Source organism: Microcaecilia unicolor, chromosome 11 (genome assembly GCF_901765095.1).
Source record: "Microcaecilia unicolor chromosome 11, aMicUni1.1, whole genome shotgun sequence".
NCBI lineage: Eukaryota > Metazoa > Chordata > Amphibia > Gymnophiona > Siphonopidae > Microcaecilia > Microcaecilia unicolor.
The window spans coordinates 31,300,901-31,323,013 of NC_044041.1; the positions used below are offsets into that span (position 1 = coordinate 31,300,901).

Below are 22,113 nucleotides of genomic sequence, written 5' to 3' on the forward strand. Positions count from 1 at the left end.
CAGGGCAAACAGCAAACCATTTTAAATATCAAGTCAGCAGAAAGTGTAAAAAAGGGAGTTAATGTATATCCAACAGATAAACAAGTTTTCTGTTATTCAAAATCCTAACCTATTATTTTGCCAAAAATTATATATTATCACTTATTAAAAATGCTTGAAAACTACAGATCCCTTTACTTGTATAAATTTCAATTCAATGATTATGCATCAGAAATCAATGCTGCTAAAGTGCTTTTCTGAACATCAGAACTACGTACAAGGAAAAAAGTATGCTAGACTTTTTAGAACAGACTTTCCTCAAAAATCACAATTCCGTTGTAGCTGGAGAGGAAATCATCTCTAAAATGCAAAGGACACCACCTTTGAAGCACATGGAAGACATAAAGTAGTACTAATTCTCAACAATAATATGTTTAACAAGTCAATTCTTATGCTGAGACACTGCTTCCCCTTACCTGTTTCAACTGAAGTACTGTGCCCAATGTTTCCACCATTGGGTTTTTTTTTATAATGTTCCACAAGATCTGTTAGAGAATCAAATTTCTCCCCTCCACCAACATCATATTTCAGATCCTTGCAAAGAAAAAGAGAGGGAAAAAAAGTGAGAACCCCAAGTGACACATGAGTCTCAGAGAGCAATTCTGTAGAATATTCAACATCCAAAACGGATATGTTAATAATCAATACTATAAATTTGTTCACTTCTACATTCCAACAAGTACAATGTATTCATATTTGTACTGATCAATGAAGCACTACCTTCTGTAATCACAACCCCCCTTGGTACAGGATTTAGTCATTATTCAAGGGTGACATCATAGAGGTTGGATTTAGGTCCCAGAAGGAACCCTGGTGCACAGCCCTTTGTTTCAGAGTTAAAAAAAAAAGTATATATATATATATATGGAGTTTCGTGAGGTTGTTTCCTGGCTGTATTGAAGACCACCATGCTCAAAAAGGCATACCTTCCAGACTCAACCTAATCTTAATTATTGAAGACCACCATGCTCAAAAAGGCATACCTTCCAGACTCAACCTAATCTTAATTATTGAAGACCACCATGCTCAAAAAAGCATACCATCCAGACTCAACCTAATCTTAATTTTTTCTGTTTTCAGTAAAATCCATGGACCTTATTATCTTGTATTACCCTGAAATACCTTTTGTTATCTCTGTTGTTTTATATGATACCTATACGCTTAATAACCTACTATTACATTGTTCATTTATACTTTCTGAACTGTAGCCTACCCTACGGTTATGTGTAAGCCACACTGAGCCTACAACTAGTGGGAAAATGTGGAGGTATAAATGTATTAAATAAATAAATAAAACCATGCTGTATTACAGCTAAAGGTTAAAGGCGACAACAAACAGGAAACAGGAAAACAATGAGCCACTAGGTGGCATCAGCATAAAATTCAAATCTGTAACATCTCCCTTTTTTTTTTTTTTTAATCTTTGAGCTATACACAACTTTCTATGATATATGTCTTACAGATCAAGTTGAGGTGGCTTTGAGTGCAGGGCTCTTCTGCACATGCAAATGCTGGTTCCTGCCTGGTATCACTGTGCTGCTGATAAGCATGGCAGGCAAACTTGGTACTTCTGACAGGTGTGCCCACTGGCTCAGGATTCTCATCACTGCCCTTCCTGCAGGTCCTGTGCTCTCTGTACTTGGGAACGTACTGAAGCATGGGGGCATGCTTAACCAATCTATTAACTGATGTGTGTGCGGCCCTTGTGAAATTGGTTGCTTAGCCACTCGCAGGTCCACATGATTATGATGATGGAGTTCTTTTAATGTCTACTAGACATAAGAATGGTGTGACCTTTTGCACGCAGGTATCCAAATGCCAATGGTTCATGCGGACTACAGGAAGTCCCTAATATTCAAATCATGCAAATCTCTTGAACCCTGTGTGATACAAGGTGTAATAAGAAAACCAACACAACAGGCAAGTAACTTACTGGTTATTGACAGAGATGTCTTCGGTCTCCTTGACCTCAGACACTGTGCTGGGCTTCTATCCTTGCCCTTTTGTTTGTGTGTTCCTCCAATGCAGTATAGCTTTCCATGGGTCTTCACCATCCCATTATGCTTTCTTGCATAATCTCACCTCCTGATTTTCAAAAAACTGTCAAGAAGATCAATTCTATCTTCATCTCCCATCAATCAGTGTTGGGCAGGAAGGGAATGGAACTACATTTTTCCTGTGAGAGGACCAAAAAATGGTTCCTGACAACACCTGCAACACTGAAATTCTCCTAGCTGAACATATAGCCACCAGAAATACCGCCTTCAATGTGACATTCTTCACATTCTCCTTAACGCACTCAAAGGGTGCTCACGCTAGAGCCAAAATAACCAAGTTCAAGTTCCATGGGGGTACAACCGGATGCCTCAAGAGCCACGACAGCTTCAAGCCCCTCATAAAAAAATTGTACCACATCTGGATACGACCCCAAGGATCTCCTCTGCACCAAGCCCCAACACCTGCATCTTCTGGGAGGCTAGGACCAACCCCTTATCCATGCCATCCTGCAACAACAAAAAAAAAAGAAAGAAAAAACAGATTCTCTAGAATGGACAACTGCAAAGGGACCATCTGCCAGAATTAACACTATGCCTGTAAAATCCACCATACACAGATCTACACTAAGTAAGTTGAAGTCTTTCTGGAATGCAAAAGGGTGGCAATGATCCAAAAGGAATATCCTCATTTGCGAAACCTCTTCCTCTCAATAGCAAGGCCATTAAGACAAAACAGAGACAGGTCTTGCATCTGAACCAGCCAACACAGCCTCCTCGCTGCATAGGTCTAGGAAGTCCCTGACGTTCAACCTCATCAGATACTTGTACAAAGGTTTCCAATACCAATCCAGAGCTACTTGACCCTCCCTCCCGGGGTTGCTCTTAATCCTTAGAAGAGCTGTCCAGCAACGGCCAAGGTGGAAACATGTATAGAAGACTGTCCTGCAACCATCGCTGATTCAGTGCATCTATACCCACCAACTGCCACTCTCGCCTGTGACTGAAGAACTGAGCTCTTGGCCGTGGCCATGAGATTCATAGATGGACTTCCACACCACCTCACAATGCACGTGAAGACCACCTCTGACAAACTCCATTCCTCAGGGTCTAGGTATTTCTGCTTAGGAAGTCCACCAAGATGTTCTCCACTCCTGCCACATGCACTTCAGACAGATCCAGAAAATGATGCTCCACCCAGGCAGTCTGCTCACTTCCTCCAATACTTGCCAACTAAGAGTGCCTCCCTGTCAATTTACATATGCCATTGCTATGACGTTACCCAAAAACACTTGAGAGCGTGGTCCTCCAAAATCTCACCAATAATATAATATAAACACTTTATAAAAGGTTCGTCTGCATCTCAACACAGAATAACCAAAGATGCAGCACCTATGATGTTTCAAAGCTCATGTAACATCATCTTTATTCTAGTCTCACAACCTACAGGGACACAAGTGATCCCTAACCATAAATAAACCTAGCCATAATCAACTTAAGAATAGTTGCCTTATAAGAGAATGAAGCTATTTCTTTAAAGCTAAATATAATCAACTGCATTGTAAGTCACTGTGCACTTCGAGGAGCCAGGCAAACACTGGACCCAACTTCTGGCCTCCTCTGTGACCCCCTAGCTAAGAAACAGAACTTTTGCATGTCACTCACTTTCCCCAGCCTATAAAGTACCTGATAGACTCCTTCATGGGTCTCCTAGTGGCCAGTGCCCAACTAAATACACTAGGACACTCCAGGAGTCTGGTTTCTTAGTAATGGCCAACATAAGTGCATCCACCTTTGGCAAGTGCAGCTCTTCTTTTCTTCCAAGTAGATAGGATAAAACCTAGTCATGGAAAGTCCCATCTTAAACCTTGCATCTGTGATGTCCCATTTGGCCACAATCATCTCCTTGACAGCCCTATGTATATGGAATTCCCTAGAAGACTTCTTAATTCCCTTTAAAAAAGGATCCTTTGATTCTTTGCTATCCTTTCACACACTCTTCCAAAATCTTGGGGGCCATGAGCAACATATCAAATTGGGTAGTTGATCCCAGTGAAAAATCTTCACCACTAAGACATCCCCCAAAGAAACCTCTTCCTCAGCAAGGAGCTCCCTCTTGCCAGACCACCTGGTCCTCTGAAGAGCCTCTGGCTTGATCCAGAGACCCTTCGGACACCACAGACATTATGCTCCTCCTTTGCGGTCCTAGGCTTCTTTTCTGGCATCTGACTGGCCTTAGAGGAAACCCCTGGATCCCCTGCATTCCGGCCACCTGCTACCAAGCCTCTCTTCATAAAAAATTATTAAAGCAATAAAAACACAAATTTGGGGGAAAAGTCTTTCAAGAATCCTGCCGCCAGAGCTTCTCAGTCATCCACCCCTGCAGAAAACTGCACCTCCATGAGATACAACTCAGTGAGGCCCTTCTACCAGCTGCTGGTACTGCTGCTGGAAGCAAAATGGATTTTGGTGAAAACTGTCGCAAATCCTCTACTTCTACCACATCTAAATAATCTCTAGGACCATGGTTCACATGTGCCACATGCATACTGTCACACCTAACACCGGCCCTGCTGGAACCAACCTGGCACAGCCTTCCTCGCAGCTGCAGCAACGCCTACCCACAGCTATGCTGGATGGATGGCTGCCACACTGAACATATAGTCAACTTCACTCTGCTGGGGCTGTCATAATCAGGGAACTGACTTCCTACTAGATGTGAACTGTGCACCTCAGACAACTGTAGCCCCTTACCCCTCCGCACTTGATCCTCTTCTGAGGACCTCTCCTGCTGCTGACTAGGCCTTCACCGGTCAAGTATCCTTAGTGTAGCTGTACGCAACTTAAGGAACTGGATTTGCAATTTTTAAAAAAAATGCTTGTCTGATAGATGGGTGCTCAAGCATTGGGGGAGAGAGACCAAGGTACAGGCACCCAGCCTCCTGCAGATGCTAGGAGAGTGTGGGGGGGGGGGGGGGAGGCCACCCAGGGGTTGCACCCCCAGAACTACTGAAACAACACTGCAGTTTCTAGTCTCTTTTGCTCATGGGTTCCACAGAATTCTTCTTACTCAAACATCCCTTCATTTGTCCTTCTCACCCCACATCCAGGCTGCACAGGAGAGCTCACCTACCACCTGCTAGAGACTGAAAAAATACTGGCTGGCAGAGGGCTGCACAAGATACTTATAGGGTGGTGTCAGTCTCCAACTGCTGGAAGGAGAGCATATACCCATACGTCTAAACAACAAGGAAGTAACTTATTTAGCACATAATGATTATATGGAATGAACAGCCTATTTTAACTAAATTTCCCTCTAGTCATTCTGAATCACTATAAATTGGACATGTCCTCTCAAATTAATTGATTCCTGTTAAATGTTGTGCAATTATCACAGCTTCATACACTTTGCATAAAAGTATATAAAACTGATGTCTGCCAGTTAAGGGAAAAAATGCTCTTATATGTGAATTGGAAGGAACCTGATTCAACTCAGTGACTCAGGTGGCAAGTGCTGGGCACTGCCACATGGAAGGTCCCCAAAGTTGGGGTTTCCACTCCCTCAAACAGCTGTGGATGTTGTCATTCATGGAAGAACAAGGTAATAACTGGTGGCTGGATTCAGGACTCTAACACCCACTGTCATGACCAGGTTAGGTATGTTTTTTTGGTTTTTTTTTTTTGTGGGGGGGGGGGGGGGAGAAGAAAAGGATATAAAAATAAGGAAAATTTTCATATAGCTGAAAATGAAGCTTTATGGTGTGAGAGTTACCAGACCTTGCTCTGATCTGTAAAAAATATTTATATATATATATATATATATATATTTATTTTATTTTTTTTTAAAGTAGGAGGAAGGAACTACTGGGTCAGAAAACATTGCATTCTGTGCTTTGTGGTTCTTTAAGAACACTTACTTGCCATCTAACACAACAAAGAACTTGGTTTGTTGGCTTTACCTGGCACCGTATCATCACGTGTGTCACTTTTGATTTCCCTTCGTTGATTTCTCCCTTATCATCCCCTGTGCGAACTGAAAGAACAAAGTCCCCTGGTTGGCTCTGACTCTCCCGTACAAGGAAGCTTCCATGTTTTCCCTTTTCTGTCAACAGTTTTTCAGCCTCTTTTCCTGAGAGGTGCCCATGGAACCACCTTCAACGTGAAAGACAAATACAGTTTTCTATCAATGTCCCTTCTCATTCATAGTATCTTACTGTTTGCCCATTTGCCACGTCTGTAATCCTGAGAGATAACCAAAGGAGAATTAGCACAAACTAGAGACAAGAAGTCAAAGAATAATACCCTAAATTAGTACCTCTCATTGTTAAGCATAGAAAGCTTCAAGAAAAACTCTGCTGTGAATATTACCGCTATGAATATTACCACTGTGCTCCAGGGCTGGCCTACCACATGGAGGGACTTGAGTTTGATTCCCAGATCAAGTCTTTCATATACTGGGTTAACTGAGAATGCTGTTGGCAACACCTGGTAGCCAGGTTCAGAATGCCTGATATTGGGCTGAGTGAGGAGCCCTGGTGCATGGCTTGCAGCCTCAGGACTATTGCCACAATGATCAGACTAAGAACAGAGGGGGAATGCATCTATTAAAATAGGAAGAAATCCACAAACAGTTCTGAATGAAAGCTCATGGCTGTAGAACTCTATCATTAGTGTTGAGTGAGTAAAAGAGAAAAGGAAAAAGTACCTGGCCAAACCACTGTACTCTAATGTGGACGCAAAGCTGTTTAGTAGCACTCTGCATCCTGTAATTTGAAATTTTGAGGAGAAAATAATAATTACCACTTTAAGTTCTATGTCTCAGCACAGCACACCAAAAGAAGCAGCTTGTAATGCCTCAAAAGCTCATGTAACCGTAGCCATAAATAGCGCTAGTTATAAGCAACCTGTTATTTTATAAACAGAACAAAGCTATTTTTATGATCATCTGCATTTTTAAGTCACAGGCAGGATGATAATCAAAGGAATTACACAGATGTCATGGTATGCGCAAAATAATCCACATGGAGAAATTGCCCTTGTGACACAGTGAAAAAAGGGGTATATTCATTACTGCCCATCCCCAATGGAGGGCAAATTACCCGGCAAGAATTGTTGCAAACAAAGTGGGAACAAATTTCTACAGGTAAGCTGATTAATAAAACCCAAAAGAAATCAGATAAAAAGTCTACTACAATCATACTACCAAAATTAATTTTTAATTTACTAATATATTTCATGCCCAAACTCTAGTACCATCAACTGGAAACCATCTACTATACTGTAATTGCATCATTTGTGTAAATCAGTTTGTAGCATCAATAAATATTGTCCACATCCTAAGAGCAAACTAACTGCAAAACACGTTACAGGCTGGTTTATACTAATTATGTCATTACAGTATGGTAGATGGTTTCCAGTTGATGGTACTAGGGTTTGGGCATGAAATATATTAGTAAATTAAAAATTATTTTTGGTAGTATGATTGTAGTAAAGACTATTTTTATCTGATTTCTTTTGGGTTTTATTAATCATTGTGAATAAAATAGTAACTACTTAATATTTCAGGCACAGTGGGGGCACAAGTTACTGGAGTATCTTCCATTCAATAAATAGCTCCAAACACCTTTTTTTTGCTGTTTGCTATTTCTTATGCCTTTGGTTGACTCAAGCTTACATCTGAAAATTCAAAAACATTCCATATCTGGCCAAATTCATTATTTCTTCACTCTAAGGTTAAACTGACATCTATTAGCATGGAGGTCGTACACCTGAAAGGGGAGTTATATCAATTTGATTTTTGTTTACCTTGGCGCACTCTCATTTTTACTGAGATGACCTTTGTTATACTGGAACAGCAATACGCACAAAAATAAATTTATGGACATGATCCACCCTGTTCTTCCTTCTCTCATAACATAGTCCAGTCTGTGGTTTGGGTATGGGAGTGGGAACTTATTCTCAAATCCTTTCCTTGACTTTGGATCTCTGTCACACGTACAAAGGATTTCAAGACATGTATTTAGAAACCGAACTGCCAACCAGACACTGACTGAACTTAACTTTCATTATCTTTTAGAGCCACTTACAGAAGTTTGCTCAGTCCCCATGGGTACATACACATCGTCTGGTTATACTATTTCCTCTGGTATACAGTCTCAGGAGCTGAACACTTTAAGGATCATTTTATAAAGCATGTCCACATAGCCAGAACAACAACAAAAAAATCCTCAAAACAATGCCCCATGAAGAGGGAGTGTTCCACCAAGGGTTTATCCTGAGCTGATCTTTTGAAAGTGCTTTTGGTTTTTCCAATATGTATGCATAGAAGTACATATACCAACAAGAGCATGCCTGCTTTTATATGGAATGTACTGACGCGTTCCTGAGCGTAGTCTGCATTGAGTGATGCAAATGCATGCTTTAATCATGTAAATAGAATACATGTAGATGTAAATTCTTGGAAGAGAATTGTGCACTATTTGAGATTATTGTCTTATAAAAGCACACAGGCACCTATGTTGCTTTTGTAAAACGGGTATAAAACAGGTACACATAAGGATTTTTATAGAAATTGTTATAAAATTACCCCAGCAAGTCATTCTCTTTACCCCAATTCTAACCACCCCCTCTACATTCTCTCCTCCCAGATGTTGTTCCTGCTCCTTTGCCCTACTAGGCCTCACCAGACTCCAGAGTTCTCTCTATTCATCTCCTTGGGATTTATTACAGATTCTGATGTTTCCTTAGCTTCAAGCTGAACATATTGCCTTACACTGAAATGCATCTTAGCTAACTACAGCAACTGAAGTATAAAGGTAATTAAACATCATAATTGAGGCCTCAGCCAGTCAGAGGCTGCCATCAATGTGCCTATTAGATACTGGCTGAATGAAGATATCCATTGCTGAGATGGTCCCCTTTCCTACCAAAATCCAACAAGCAAGAGAGCAAGAAAAGAGCATCTTATATTACAATCCAGATAGATAAAAATGTTCAAACAGCCCTTCTACTCAGGTAAGCAGCTTTTGAAAACTGACCTCATAATAGAACTATAATAAATTGCCATGCAGAATATATGACTTCTCTACAAACCTTCCACCCAACCACCCATCTATGACTCATTGCTGCTAAATAACCCATAGAAAAGGCCTAGATAAATAAACATCCCTTAATTTTCCAATGCAATCCATCTCCTTGCTCAGTTCAAAAGATATTTTATTCCAAAACAACGGATTTACAAATGCAAATGCACCTGATCTGATGCTTTGCAACCTAGATCTTATCTGATACATACTCATGGCTCTCTAACATAAGGGAAAAGTCCACTAAGAGACTCTGAAAAAGAGAAGTCATGCAAAGTGAGACTGGGATAACCTTCCAAACAATGGACTGGGTTGGCAAAGCTTTACCTACCCCCACCCCAACCCAGAACAACTTGGCTTTCCCAGGATTGATCTTGAGCAAATTTTAACTTAACCAGAATTTTATACTGAAAAAAAAACAAAAACCAGAAAAAATTAAGTACCCTCCCCAAGATCCCCAACTAGTTCAATTTTTAAAACATGAGCTAATGACCAATAAGATAAAATACAGCTGACAAATCTACTTGCCTTACCAGGGTCTCATGGCTTTTGTATAAAATCCAGCAAAGAGTATTAGATAGTAAAGTGGTCATCAATTCTTTGTACTAAAAGGGCTCCTAAAGGCAAACTTAGAAGAGCACAGGAGCTCAAAGTGTTTCAATGAGGACTGTAGAGGACTCAAAGCCTTTACTTTACGAACAGTAGGAAAATCTAACAGAGAAAGATTTCTAGTAACTTCCACGATTCCAACCCGGGGAGAGTCACATGACGCTATGAGAAGACGCTGATTTGCAGCTCTCCTACTCTCCCACCCCAAAAACCCTAATATTTCCCTAACCTATTAGTCCTCACGTTCAACCTCACCATAATCATACTTCTGTAATCCGGGCGGAGCAGATTTCAGCAGCGAGCAGTTACTATGTCAGCGAAACCGGCAAGGAAAGGGCTTGAGAGGACCCGTCTGCAGAAGACAAAATGGCAGCAAGCCTGGCAGACTCTGCACAAAATTCGCTTTGGGTCTTGGAAGTGGCGGCCAAGTGGCAACATTAATGGAAACGCTTTTAGATAAACGTCTGGCCTCACTGGAGGGGAAAATTAGCCAAATTCATGCGGTAATAACAGAGCTTGGTAAAGCCACGGCCAATACTAGCAGTGGGTTGGTGAATTCGAGGAGCACATGGAAGCTGGTGAAACTATTAATGCCCAGCTACGACAAGAGCTCACTACTTGTCAAGACAAAATTCCCAAAGAAGCAACCTCCAGCTGCTGTGTATCCCTGAATCTGTAACGAGTGCTGAGCTCATGGGCGTTTTTGGGGCGCTGTTTACTAAAGAGTTGGGCCTTCCAGAACACCTGGGACCACTGTAGGTGGAACGCGCCCACAGACTGGACCCACGCAAACCAGACTCTGTTAGACCCCGGGTAGTCATACTGAAAATATTGAATTATCCACATAAAGTGGCAATCCTTCAAGCACTTCGAAAGGGGAGGAAAAAACTCCAATATCAGAACAAACGATTATTTTGCTTTCAGTACACAATGTAAAAGAGTTCATTCCACAGCTCTCAGGGAGTCTTACTCTCACTTCTCCAGCTATGGACTGCTATTAAGGTAGGATGTGGCACTTAGAAATAATAAGCTTGATGACCTAATCATAAGCCCCATTGTTTACTCACATTTGCAGGGAGCCGCAGTAAAACCTTTATCTCCTTCTAAGTTCCAACTATGGAGAATATATATTCCTGATTATCTATGCTTAATCTAGGCTCTGACACTTAATTCTCTGAAGTGAACAGATATATCGCTCAGGATGTGCGAGCCATCTGTTTTGCAGTAAACCAAATCTATTATGTTTTCTTGATAGGGCTGCAAAAACCTATGGAAAAAAGTCGAACTACATCAGTGCTTTGAAATATATGCTGTGTACATACTAAAAAAAAAAAAAAATCAAACCTTTTATCTTAGTTATAGATATTACATTAAAACAAAAGTTTTGTAGAAAAGCATGATTTAAATCCAATCTACCCTACTCACTATAAAAAGAAAAACTGAGGAAGCCCTACAGCCAAATTATTTCCTCCTATCATTTGCAGATGTCATTACAACGTTGAGCTATTTAGTGGCATTTAGAAATATTTCACTAACCTCTCCGAGGTCGGGTCTGCACAGTTCAGCGGATACTTTAGCTCAATGACGTCTCCATTCTTCTCTTTCAGTTGTCCATGGTGTTCCATGTAATACTGGACTAACTCAGCCAATGTAGCAAACTTTTCACCTCCATACAAGTCATAATAATCCCCAGTGTTCTGTATCTTTATGTGTGTGACAGCTCCATTTCGCCTAAATTTAATATAGAAATTTAAAAAAAAATTATATAGGTCAAATATTATAACTTTTACCCTCTGAAAATACTACACATCTCTTGGGGGTTGTGTTAGCGCCTATCTTTAATATTTTCTTAATGCAGTTAATTCCATATGCTTATGTGGATGATGTTCAAATATTACTTACTCTCTTGGATACTTCCATCATAGAATTACAATCACTTAACACTAAATTATCACATATGGTGCACTGGCTTGCTTCTCGTCAGCTTAAATTGAACCCTAAGTGCAAGGTGCTCTTATTTCATTGTACAGGGCACTGCCCGCTAACCATGCCTTTCTATTTCTGGTACTGCCTTTCCTCTGGTACAATCTAAAGGGGAAAGGGAACTTCACATACCACCTTTCTGTGGTTTTTGCAACTATATTCAAGGCAGTTTACATAGTATATACATGTACTTATTTGTACTGGGGCAATGGAGGGTTAAGTGACTTGCCCAGAGTCACAAGGAGCTACAGTGGGAATCAAACCCAGTTCCCCAAGATCAAAGTCCACTGCACTAACCACTGGACTACTCCTCTGGGGGTGATCTTTGATTCAACACTTTCATTTCATGATCATATTACTGTAGTTGTTAGATTTTGTTTTTATAAATTGCAACTGATTTATCCTGTTCGCCAAATTTTGACCCTGTCTGCTCTCTGGGTAGTCATTCATTCTTTAGTTATATCTCGGCTAGATTACTGCAATTCTCTTCTAGTTGGCACTCGGATAGTGGAACTTTGAAGACTTCAGTTTGCTTACGGGCAACTCTAAATATGAACATATGACTCCTAGTTACAGAGCAGAACACTGGCTTCCACTTCCTTCTAGACTCGTTTACAAAGTACTGCTTCTGATTTTTAAAATTCAAGTCCATAATATTCCAATTTGGCCCAATATTTGATTCCTTATGAACCTAGTCATTCTCTTAGATCATGGCAATCTTGTTTATTGGTAGCACCTACTCATGATTCTAACTATCTGTGCAATGCATTTACATAAACTCCCCCCCCCCCCCCCCCCCCGAGTTGTTGGGCCTCAACTTTGGAATGAACTTCAACTGGCTCTTTGCTTAGAATCCTCTTTAACAAGATGATTGCCCAAAATGCGGACAAGTGGGAGCTTCTTTAGGACACATGTTCTGGTTTTGTGCGGTAGTAACCTCTTTTTGGACAAGATTAGGACAACAAGTCTCACAAATGTGGAAAGTGCAATGGCACCCAACACTGGGGCAGTTCTTTGATGTTTACAATGTCTGTGGCAAATCGCCGGAAGGACTAAAAGCTTTTTTGAAAACAGCAGTATTGATGGGTAAAAAGATCATACTACAGTTGTGGCTACAACCAGAACAACCTGGAGTGTCACAATGGCGAGGAGCCATGACGCAATGTTGTATGCTGGAAAAGAAGAAAGTGGGAGACCTGGCCTCAAGGAGAGGACTCCAGTTTTGCAAAACTTGGTTGCCTTTTTGGGACACCTTGACACCCGTAGCGAGAAGCAGGATTTTGAACTGTTAAACGGAATGGGCGGGGGGGAGGGTAGGGGAAAGAGGGTGAAAACGATGTAAAACTGATGACATTTATTATGTGATGTTCACCTACTGGCATGTCACAATGTGATGTGAGATATTGTTTGATGTATTGTGTGCATGTGTCATCAATAAAAACTGATTAAAAACAAAAAAGAATCCTCTTTAACAAAATGTAAGGAAGGATTCAAAACTTATTTACTTCAGTTTTTCAGCATTGACTGTCTGCTCGCTGCACAGGGTATGACTGTGCATGTGGGGAGGGGGCGTATGACTTTTTTTAGTATAGAGTATGGGTTTTTTGTTGAATATTGTGTTTGCTGCTATTTCTTTGCTAATCCTTGTCTGTCCTATTTGTCGTTACTTTCTTTTCTTTTTTGTTTAAATTTGTTGTAAACCGCCCAGAAGGTGGTGCAGAATATCAAGACATACCCTTGGAAACTCTTGACTATTAGTTTTATTGGTTGCTATATGTATTACCAAACATCCACTGCCCTGAGCAGATGAAGCCATTGGCAAACTTTGCACATACTTTCTGTATCCACATGTGTAGGGAGAGCTCTGAGAGATGGTTTGCCAACGGTCAGCTTTGAAAAAAAACATAAAATAAAATAACCAAATTTTACTTGAACTTCCAGAAAGTAGAAGGATGAGTAATATGTCTGAAAATGTTGCTGAGGTTAAAACCTCTATCTGCAGTTCTCTAGTCCTCGCCCTCCCACCCCACCCCCAGTGAGTGAACCTTCTCCGCCTTATTCTACTACAAATAGCAGCTGAGGCGTAGCTAGAATCCAGGTAATGGGAATGCAGCTATAGTCACAGAAGCGAGGATGTGATCTGGAGGAATTTCTGTATGTGGCAAGGTTTTTTTTTTTTTTTGGAGGGGGTTAATGTCTTATGTCTCCCAACATATTTATATAGGAAAAGCAGTTCCAACAGTTGCAGCATACTACTACTACTACTACTACTATTTAGCATTTCTATAGCGCTACAAGGCATACGCAGCGCTGCACAAACATAGAAGAAAGACAGTCCCTGCTCAAAGAGCTTACAATCTAATAGACAAAAAATAAAGTAGGCAAATCAAATCAATTATTGTGTACAGGAAGGAGGAGGGTAGGTGGAGGCAGGTGGTTACAAGTGGTTACGAGTCAAAAGCAACGTTAAAGAGGTGGGCTTTCAGTCTAGATTTAAAGGTGGCCAAGGAAGGGGAAAGACGTAGGGGCTCAGGAAGTTTATTCCAGGCGTAGGGTGCAGCGAGACAGAAGGCGCAAAGTCTGGAGTTGGCAGTAGTGGAGAAGGGAAACAGAGAAGAAGGATTTATACTACACTGATTCACTTTAACACAGCAATTCAAGAACTGACCCTTCAAATTGCTTTTCCCTTTCATCTCCTCTCCTGATCAGAGACGCATACCAACCTACAGACACACGCACCCACCAATCCTTCTCCCCACTACCAACATACACACACACATACATATATATGCAATTATAGGCAGAGGGCATTGGAAAGAATTCCATGAGCCATGATCTGTATGCTTTCTCCATTTGTTTTGTATTGTGGATAAACTCTTCAGTTGCCAAGGCAGTCACCAATCTAGCACCTTTCAGGAATGCTAAATACGTTTTGACATGAACCTTTTTTACAAAAAAGTTTTTAAGGCAAAATTTTGGAGAAACTCTTTCTGAAATCTGTGTAAGTGCTCAGACATTGTATTTCTTTGTGCTTTGCATATAAATAAACATTTCAGACCATCTCAACTTTAGGAAACTTGAATAGACTCTAAAGTTATGTCAAGCCTAGATCGTCTCTTATGTGTCTGTGTGTCTTGTACCACTACAGAAATCATTAGTAATAAAAACTGGTTTATTAGCCAAGATTAACAATTTTATTTATCAAACTTGATAGACCGTTTATGCCTACAAAAGCTACAATGCAATTTACAGCATAGTTAACAATAAAAATATTAAAACAACATACATTTTATGATTATTTGGAGAACTTAAACCACCTTTTCTGGCAAACAGGTCAACGAAGTTAAATACTACAGCATTAGCTTTTGAAGCTATATGTATACAGACATTGTATGACAATCTTGAGATGAAAACAGAGTGAAAGGAGTATTCTTTGTATTTTCATTAAACATCAACAATGCAATAGCCTTGAAACAAAGAGAGCTTTATATCCAACAGCCCAGTAAAAGAAGAGCATTGTTAAACAATAAATATGGCATAGCTCAAGAATTTAGTTACTGTACTGAACATGAGTTGGGAAAATATTTAAAAATACACATCGTTTCTTCTAATAACAAACTTACCGAACAGAAAGTGTGAAATCCCCTGGATTACTTTTACTTGGTCGAGCCAAAAAACTTCCATCAACACCTCTGGTCAGGAGCAGGTTTTCTGCCTCCACTCCAGTGATATTCGGATGAAACCACCTACACACATTTAGAAAAAAAAAAAAACACAACAGAAGCATTATGAACCTCTGCAAGGGTAACTTCAGCTTCTGCTGCGCTTCATATAACAAAGCTGAGAACTAGGAACTGGACCTCAAGTAACTGCCAAGCAAAGCCTGGTATTAAAAATACTTTTTTTGTGCAATAAAACATTCTTGTGCCCATTTACTAAAGTGCACTGAATAAAAATGCCAAAAGAATGCAAAATTTAAAAACATAGATTTATGAATGCTTTTAGTGCAAAAACTCTAGAAATTTAGTTTAAGGGCAGCATCAATTAAAGTTTAGGTGAGCCTATTGAGATCTATAAGCCTGGAGTTGCTGAAAGTAGTATGATGATTTTATAACAGCAAGGCAAGCGATCCGCAAACTCCAAGATGGAAGACAGAAAAGCAGATCAATAGTAGATATATATGAACTTTATTATTGATGTTTCATACACAAGTATTGCCCGACACAGGCCTCACCCCATGCTTGGAATAAACTCCCTGAGCCCATTCGCCAGGCCCCCTCCCTGCCCATCTTCAAATCCTTGCTCAAAGCCCACCTCCTCAATGTTGCCTTCAGCACCTAACCACCATACCTCTATTCAGGAAATCTGGACTGCCCCAACTTGACATTTTGTCCTTTAGATTGTAAGCTCCTTTGAGCAGGGACTGTCCTTCTTTGTTAAGCTGTACAGCGCGGCGTAATCCTTGTAGCGCTCTTGAAATGTTAAGTAGTAGTAGTTTCGCCCAGCAGGGATGCGTCAGGGGCTATTGAACTGTGGACTGTCTTGTGCCGTTTGCTGAAATTAAGGTCGCTCCTTATTAGTAGGATTACAATCAATGCTGGTTTTTTATGATTTTGGTGAAGTTATTCAACATCAAATTGTTGGAATAAACTACAATCCTTACACAAGCATTCCACAACTAAATAGCCCCTGACGCAGCCCTGCTGGGCAAAACACGGCCTGTGTCGGGCAATACTTGTGTATGAAACATCAATAAAAAAGTTCATATATATCCATTATTGATCTGCTTTTCTGTCTTCCATTATGATTTTATAAGAAAGATGTATTTGCAGCTGTAGAATATCATGTGTTTTATTCCATACCAATGACCATTAAGTCTGCAAATTAGGGCAGCAGAAAATCATGTGCGAGAGTGAACTAATAACCGAAGAGCGAGACCAACATTTGTTAGAAATGCTGCCAGGTAATTCAGCAATTAGGCTCTGGGTATAAAGAGGATTGAACCAATGATACCGAGAGTGATGGATGGATAGATTTGGTCCAAAGCAGATTTCAGTTAATCCATTCAGCCTCAATGCCAAGATCACTTTCCCAGGTTTTTATCCATTAATAAAGTAGTAATTTTGCCAGAGAGCTATAGTAACTTGTAAATCTTAGATACAGTTTTAGATTCTCTAGTCATTTTTTACTTAATTGAGCTATGTCTGGCTTGGTAGATAGATGATGTCTTTAAGTGACTGTATAACACAATTTCAAATTTAAAGATGATTGATGTGAGAGGTTTAAGCTGTATGTAGAATGCAAATCATCAATGGTGTCAAGTTCCCTCATTATAGAAGAGTTGAAGATGCCTGCAGCTTGCCCATTCAAATATGACTTACTGACTTTAAATAAATAATTATCCCATAAAAACAGCTAAGGAGTTAGTCCATTTAAGGATTTTTTCACAATGATGATTTATAATACGAAAAAAAAAATTTAATTATAGAAAATTTGTCAGGAAAAGAGTATCTATTCATTATAGGGAGAACATGAAGAGGGAACTTTAATGCCTCTAACGTGTAAAAAAAATAAAGGTATGCATTAAACGTAATTTTGGTGATTTATGCTCATAAATGAACTCTTGTCCATACGGTGGCACATACTTGATACAGGTGTGCTCAGGGGCAGAGCAATCTACATGCATATCGTATTGTAGGTACACCCATTTCCATCTGCTTTTGAGCAGCTATAGGGCTAGATTCTATACATAGTGCCTGAAAAATCTACGCGAAAAAAACTCCACCTAGGCATATTCCCTAAAGCAAGCCTATATTTTATAGAATAGACTTACATTTCCATGTAGTATATAGAATAAACCGAGCGTCTCTCCATGCAACTAAATTTAGTCACGGCCATTTACACCATGTTTTACTTGGTGTAAATCCTGATGCCTAAATTAGATGCAGATTGTGTGTATTCTATAATAATGCACATGGATTTTAGAAATGCTCAGGCCCCTTTTCAACTGTGCACCACTTTATAGAATACACGTGAGTTGTACACGTAAATCTCAATACCAATTAGTGCTAATTGCTTGTTAGCATCCAATTAACAGCACTGAATTTTTTTTTTTTTTGTTACATTTGTACCCCGCGCTTTCCCACTCATGGCAGGCTCAATGCAGCTTACATGGGGCAATGGAGGGTTAAGTGACTTGCCCAGAGTCACAAGGAGCTGCCTATGCCTGAAGTGGGAATTGAACTCAGTTCCTCAGTTCCCCAGGACCGAAGTCCACCACCCTAACCACTAGGCCACTTAACCAATTAAGTTATACACATTGTTATAGAATACGCTTTGATTTCTGTGTGGATTCTAGATGCCATATATCGAATCCAGGGGATAATGTCCATGCTTCTAATCTAGATGCGATTCCTGCAGGATTTGCAGTGTTTTATTAAGACACATGAGCATCTGTGCTTTTATTAAAGAGGCTCTAATTACTAATAAAGCTCATGCTAATATGGAAGCACAAGTTAGTTTATTGATTTATTGGGATTCATTAATCACGTTTATGAAGAGATTCACCCAAGACAGTGTACAGTTTGACATAAAACTTACAATTTTGATTAAACAGCATAACAGTGAAATGATCAAACATAAGCAAAAATACAATCAATGAGGTAAAGTTGGAGATGACAAATTGAATCCTTGATATGGATGAATCATGGTATAATACATTAGAACATTTATATAATAGAAATATAATAAATGTCAGAAGAGAAAAAAATGATAGATCATAACAGGCAGCATGGAAAGAACATTCATATAACATAGATATGATATAATGTCAGCACAATACAAATGAAAACGCATTAGAACAACAGATATAATGCTCATCATGTCAGTACAATACACTGAAACATGTTAATAGGCAGATCATACAGCTCCAGCTAATAACCTTCATCAGTTATGCCTGTTCCCAAATTAACATCAAAATACAAAAAAAATTCAGACTGCACCGCTATTCCAGTATGCTAAAAGTAGTTGCAAATTCAGTGCTTTGTTTTTGCACACGTCTAGCACCACAAAGATACTCTTATCCAGGTAAAAACACAATATTTTGCTTCAATATAAAAGTGACTTTACATCATAATCCTAAATGTACTACAAAATCATATCACTTAATTGTGGGGGGAGAGGTGGAATATTTTAACAATCTAAAAAAAAATAAACCCGAAGTGGTGGGAACATCAATGTCTCACTCCATAACCCAGTAGCAACAGCTCCTGTCAGACTTGAGATAGCATCAGGTGCCAGGCCTCAAATTCTAGGCATCCTGACAACCTGATACCTGAAATGTTTCCAGTTCTGATTATTTTTATGGCACTCACTACTAAAATATCCATAATACCAAATTGTCTTGCAGTGAACAGTGCTGGTGGCAAACTAGCTAAGGAAATCTAATTTTCCTTTTGGACTAGCTCATCTGTCAGGGGATCTTCCAACTCACTTCATTTCATACATTTTAAATCAAGTCTACCTATCAAACTATTGCTTTGGCTGTACTGTTCCTTATTTCAGGTTTTTCATATTTCCTAAAGAGCCAATTGATTCACTAAAAAGTGATTCTTACAAGAATCTTAAAGGATTAAGAGAGGAACCCATGCATCAAAAATTGTGACCAATTAAACAACTCAATATTCAATGTGAATGCAAGTAATCAGTTAATAGCCTGCATACTTTGGGCATACAAGGGTGTTTCATCACATAAAAGTCATCAATTCAAGCTCAGAAAGATAATAAAAATTCTGTCAGCTTCACCTTGGCATTTTATCTCTGCCACATCATTAATGCAGCAGTAAACCCTTCATCCATAATTATTCCATTAATATTGGCTAACAAATTATTAAAATATAAATGTTTTATGAAAGGAGCAATACAATTCTACTCATGTCTTAAAAGTTGTTCATGAAAATTATAATTTGTGAAATTACTAAATTTTCAACTTGCACTTAAAACTTGTGAGAACTACAGCAATATACTTAACAAATAGCCTCCTATGTTAATGTTTTGTGCAATGTTATTGTCTGGACAAATAACAGGATTAACTAGGCTAGTCAAGAAGTTACAGAACAAATTGAGCTGCCAATTACTTTATTTACAAAATATACTATGGTCAAACCAGCCAGGAAAGTCAATTTTAACAGTGGCAACATAACCATTAGTTTCACTGGCTAATCACTGCTGGTATTTCCAGCCACAATACAGAATACAGAGAAAAGCCTAGCTGGTCTTAAACTTTTATCTGATTATGCAGTAAGGCTAAATATCTGTTTAAAATAGCATCATGAAAAGCACAGGCCAGGGATTGAAAGAAAACTAGCAACACTCCAAATAATTAGCTGCAATTAGAACACTATCTACACTACCAGTCTCATTAAAACCTATTAAAATCAAAGTTTTTGAGTCCCTAGCTCATCATTTAAACAATAACCCTCAATTTTGTATTTTGATTACATACAAGCACTGATAAGTGCTCATTATAGCCTATGGACTGGATGCTATAAACTGAACTGAAAAATGTAAACGCTGAGTGCTATTGTATAAAGGATCTGCACCCTTTATTGAATAGCACTAAGCGCATAAATGGTGACTAACTTAAGGCACTAGCAATTATGTCTGCTAAACGCAGGTGTAAATGACTGCAACTAAATTGGGCACTGATGGGGGTGTCTATTCTGTAATTTTTATTACATTTGTACCCCGCACTTTCCCACTCATGGCAGGCTCAATGTGGCTTACATGGGGCACTGGAGGGTTAAGTGACTTGCCCAGAGTCACAAGGAGCTGCCTGTGCCTGAAGTGGGAATCCCTATATATGTACAAATAAGGATAGGGTGACCTCCTACATCCTCATGAAATGATGGTTATCATTTCCAAGTCCCATTTTAGTAAGAGCACCATCCTTTCAGATCAAAAGCAACTTTTAAGTCCAATTCATCAGCCTCACCTCCTCGACGTCATTTTTTTCCTCTATCTGTCCAGTCGCTCAATCCGCTTACACTTTATATTTTCCAGATCCTTTTCCTCTTGACTGGAACCACATCGAACCCTAAACCGATCGGACAGACACACAGAATGGTTTCACTCCACCAAGTATGCAAAGATAGTAACCAAGAGGCATATTTTCAAAGCACTTAGCCTTCCAAAGTTCCATAGAAACCTATGAAACCTTTGAAAGGCTAAGTGCTTTGAAAATATGCCTCCAAGTCATACCCATTTAACTGCCCTCACATGACGAGCACCCCTCTTCATACACATGGAGGGAGCAGGGAGTCCTCTACTTCTCTCTCTTCCAATCTCCCCGGTCCAGCATCTCTTGTTCTGTTCTCCCTCATCTGCGGGCCCGCTTCTTCCCTCCCACCTCTGCCCGCGGTACGGCATCTCTCCCTCCACTCTCCTTTCCCGGCCCAACATCTCTACTTCTATTCTCTTCCCGCCGGCCTGGGTTCTCTTTCTCATTCTTAACCTCTCCTCCGTCTTACCCTACCTTCAAACTTGCCTTCGAAGTTGCAGACAGCGGCAGCAATTCATACAAACTACCTGCAGCAACCACCAAGCATCCCTATTGCCGCGTCCCGCCCGCTCCGGCCCTGCCGGAAACAGGAAGTTGTGTCAAATGGGGGCGGGACGCGGCTGGGCAAGAAATTGCGTCAGAGGAGGCGGGATGCGCCATAGGGAAGTCTAGTCTACGGGCGTGCGCAAAGAGGTTGGATAAAACAGGAGACGAAGTGAACCTATGTAGGCCACTGTAAGAGCTGAAGCCAGTACCCAGTAGGCGGAGCTTGCCGCGGGTTTAGTACACCCAAAACAAAAGCAAACGCTATTGATTAGAAATAAGGGACTGCATATGCATATGCATATGCGTGGTCTCTCAAGTCTAAAGCTCTTTCAGCTGGATAGGCAGTGCCTTAAAAGGTGGAGGAGAATTTTTTGTTTGTTTGTTTTTACTTACTGGACAGCGTTTCAATTTATTTGAAAGCTTCCCATATCTAGATATAAATATCATTAAATGCAAATTTAATATCAGCTTAAAAAATATTGTAGCTGGTAGCAAAAGCAGTTATAAATTCTGTATTTTGTGCTCATTTTTCTACTACTACTTATCATTTCTATAGCGCTACAAGGCATACGCAGCGCTGTACGTCATACACAAAAAAGAGCTTACAATCTACATAAGACAGGTAAACAAACAGAACAATTAAGGGTAAGGGAATAAAGAGGTGAGGATAAAAGGACAGGGCAAGCGAGTAGTGGTTAGGAGTCAAAAGCAATGGTAAAGAGGTGGGCTTTAAGTTTGGGCTTGAAAACGGCCAAAGACGGGGCTAGATGTACATGCTCGGGAAGTCTATTCCAGGCGTGAG

The 22,113-nt window shown here is 39.9% G+C and overlaps 1 protein-coding gene across 1 annotated transcript in view; it reads right to left on the bottom strand.

Moving 5' to 3' along the window:
* PTPN11 (protein tyrosine phosphatase non-receptor type 11) overlaps positions 1-21,334 on the bottom strand; it is an 82,306-nt gene extending 60,972 nt beyond the window's left edge. The window contains 7 exon segments of the mRNA XM_030217524.1: positions 456-506; positions 508-573; positions 5,993-6,185; positions 11,261-11,455; positions 15,331-15,453; positions 20,700-20,801; positions 21,240-21,334. Of these exon segments, the coding sequence (XP_030073384.1) occupies positions 456-506; positions 508-573; positions 5,993-6,185; positions 11,261-11,455; positions 15,331-15,453; positions 20,700-20,713 (642 nt within the window). The 5' untranslated portion in view covers positions 20,714-20,801; positions 21,240-21,334.
* Between the last annotated feature and the right edge of the window lie 779 nt (positions 21,335-22,113).